At 38.5% G+C, this 3,179-nt stretch overlaps 1 protein-coding gene across 1 annotated transcript; it reads right to left on the reverse strand.

Annotated features, from left to right (window-relative positions):
- Positions 1-1,680: 1,680 nt before the first annotated feature.
- On the reverse strand, positions 1,681-2,709 carry LOC107057794 (uncharacterized). Its single transcript, XM_015302762.1, has 2 exons — positions 2,554-2,709; positions 1,681-2,415 (listed from the first exon to the last, which is right to left on the reverse strand). The coding sequence occupies exons 1-2, from the start codon at positions 2,707-2,709 to the stop codon at positions 1,681-1,683; spliced, it is 891 nt and encodes a 296-aa protein (XP_015158248.1).
- Positions 2,710-3,179: the final 470 nt, after the last annotated feature.

Below are 3,179 nucleotides of genomic sequence, written 5' to 3' on the forward strand. Positions count from 1 at the left end.
TCCCCCCCCCCCCCCCTCTTCAAGACAAAACAAGTGGTCCGCCACTTGATTTTTGGTACCTTTTCTATCTTTGATTTTCATGTCAAACTCTTGAAGGATAAGGATCCATCTTCGCAACCTCGATTTGGACTCTTTATTTGACAATAAATAGCGAATTGCTGCATATGATCCGAATGTACCACCACTTTTGAACCAATAAGATAAGAACAAAACTTTTCAAAAGTATACACAATGGCAAGCAGTTCTTTCTCTCTGATGGTATAGTTCATTTGTACGGCAGCATTCATAGTCTTGCTTGCATAATGAATTGGGTGAAAAAGCTTGCCCACTTTTTGGCCTAACACCGCACCCATAGCCACATCACTTGCATCACACATAAGCTCAAATGGCAACTTCCAATTGGGAGCTTTAATGATGGGGGAGGATGTCAAAAGCTTCTTGAACTCCTCAAAAGAAACCATGCAAGCATCATCAAAATATAATTTTCCTCCTTCTCCAATAGCTTGCATAACGGGTTCACCACATTTGCAAAATCTTTGATACATCTGTGGAAGAATCCCGCACGACCCCAGAAACTTCTTTACCTCTCATGGTAATTGGAGGAGACAATCTAGAAATAACATCAATCGTTGCCGGATCAACTTTGATTCCCCTTTGAGACACTTTGTTCCCAAGTACAATACCTTTCTATACCATGAAATGACATTTTTCCCAATTCAACACAAGGTTTGTTGCTTCACACCTCTTCAAGACGCAATCCAAATTGGCCAAATATTCATCAAAATAATATCCTACAACGAAGAAATCATCCATGAATACCTCTAGAATATCTTCAATCATATCGGTAAAAATGGCCAACATACACCCTTGGAAAGTTATGGGTGCATTGCAAAGACCCAATGGCATCCCGTTTGAAAGCAAAAGTGTCATATGGACATATGAAAGTAGTATTTTCTTGATCCTTCGGGGATATTTGAATTTGATTGTATCCCAAATAACCATCGAGAAAGCAATAGAAAGATCGGCCCAGCAAACGATCCAACATTTAATCCATAAAAGAAATTGGAAAGTGGTCCTTCCTTGTCGACATAACTTCCTATAATCCATACTAACCCATCATCCGGTGACAGACCCTGTTGGAATCAACTCATCTTTGTCATTTAGAACCACAATCATTCCTTCTTTCTTGGGTACATATTGTATTGGGCTCACCTAATCCAAGATTGGATAAACTACCATGGATTCTAACCATTTGATTATCTATTTTTTTACCACTTCTTGCATAGGAGGTTTAAGTCTCCTTTGGTGTTCTACACTTGGCTCAAAACCATCATCCAATTTGATTTTGTGCATGTAAGAAGATGGGCTAATTCCTCGCATATCCGTAATAGACTATCCCAATGCCAACTTATGATTTCTAAGAACATTGAGTGTTTGAGATATCTGCACACTTGAAAATGAAGATAAGATAATAATGGGTAAGGACTCATTAGTGCCGAGAAATTCATACCATTAATGTGAAGGCAAAAGATTCAACCCAAGCTTCAATGGCTCAATAATCGATGATTTAGTAGGCTGTGTGGCTCAGTTCTCCAAATCAAGAGACAACTTTACGGGCTTGTATGAATATGAGTCAAGCCCCTCCAAATCCATCTGGGTTTCAACATAACCCTCACTAGATTAATTTTTAGAATTGCGGAGAACCGCTTGGAGGGATCCACCCAAGCAAATATCTTCTGTGTCATCAACCACCAATTCATCAATCACATCAATTATTATGGATAATACGCCATAATCATGTGGGTGTTTCATTGAATTTTGGATATGGAAGATTACTTTTTCATCATTTAATCTAAACTTGAGCTCCCGCGTTTCAACATCACATATAGCTCTCTTGGTTGCCAAGAAAGGTCTCCCAAGAATGATTGGGATTTCAATATCTACCTCACAATCCAAAATAACAAAGTCGGCTGGAAAGTAAAAACGATCCACCTTGACAATAATATCTTCAATGATTCTCAATGGTTTCTTCAGTGTGCGATCCACCATTAACAACTTCATGGTTGTTGGTCTAGGATCCCCCAAACCTAAACTTTTGAACACGACATAGGGCAATAAATTGATACTTTCCCTTAAATCACACAAAGCTTTTGTAAAACTTGCCAACCTAATAGTGCAAGGAGTAGTGAATTCCCTTGGATTCTCCATTTTCTTAACTTCTCCAGTTTGTAAGATAATTGCACTACATTGGAGAGTGATCTTGACAATTTCAAAATTCATGTTCTTATTTTTAGTTACCAAGTCCTTCATGAAATTAGCATAACCCGACATCTTCTCAAGAGCTTCCACAAAAGGCACCGTGATGGTAATTTGATTCAACATATCATAGAACTTTTTCAATTGGCCAAATTGTTGCTGCTTAGCAAACCTTTGAGAAAAAGAAGGAGGTGGCCTTGGTATTGGCTTATGTTATCGAAGAGTTTCCTTGACCGGTTCCTTCTCCTTCAAAGGAGTTTCATTAGCATGAAAAAAATTAATAGGATCTTAGTGCACCTTTTCAACTTCATCGAATTTTTCTATCAACTCATCAACAATAGGAAGCTTGTCACCCGGGTCAGATTCAACTACCTTGGGTTGTGCATCAACTGTATGAGGAACCTCCTCACAGTCATCATCTTCAATCACACTGGTTCTTTTATTACCACTCATTTCGGTGACAACAAAAACATGTTATAAACCTTCATCTTCTTTTGGATTTGAAATTGTATCGCTTGGTAGAAATCTATGGAGTCCCACATTCAGTTGAGCGGAAATTTGATCCAATTGGGTCTCAATTTATTTTATTGTGGTGGTATGAGAGCTCACCACTCAATTTGTTTCCCTTATTTCTTTATCAGATTGCTCTTGATTCTTAATCATTCTTTCCATCAATCCCCTTAGTTCAAAGTTTCCCAATGATTGGCCTTGATTGTTGTATGGAGATGGTTGGTAAGATTTTTGTTGATATTGTTGGGAATAAGTCCTGCTTCGATTGCCTTGATTACCACCATTCCACCTTTGGTTGCCTTGATTGCCACCATTACCTGCCTTTGTTGCCTTGATTGCCACCATTCCAACCTTGGTTACCTTAATTGGTCCAATTAAAATTTCCTCTTTGCCATTGATTTCCTTGCTCCAGG

Source organism: Solanum tuberosum, unplaced genomic scaffold (assembly GCF_000226075.1).
Source record: "Solanum tuberosum cultivar DM 1-3 516 R44 unplaced genomic scaffold, SolTub_3.0 scf00374, whole genome shotgun sequence".
Classification (NCBI taxonomy): domain Eukaryota; kingdom Viridiplantae; phylum Streptophyta; class Magnoliopsida; order Solanales; family Solanaceae; genus Solanum; species Solanum tuberosum.

What these genes read in the sequence shown, in the direction of transcription:
- LOC107057794 (XM_015302762.1), bottom strand. Translation starts at nt 2,709, where the DNA reads ATGAGTGGTAATAAAAGAACCAGTGTGATTGAAGATGATGACTGTGAG. An exon ending in AATTCGATGAAGTTGAAAAG is followed by an intron (nt 2,416 to 2,553) that starts GTGCACTAAGAT and finishes TTTGCTAAGCAG; the next exon opens with CAACAATTTGGCCAATTGAA.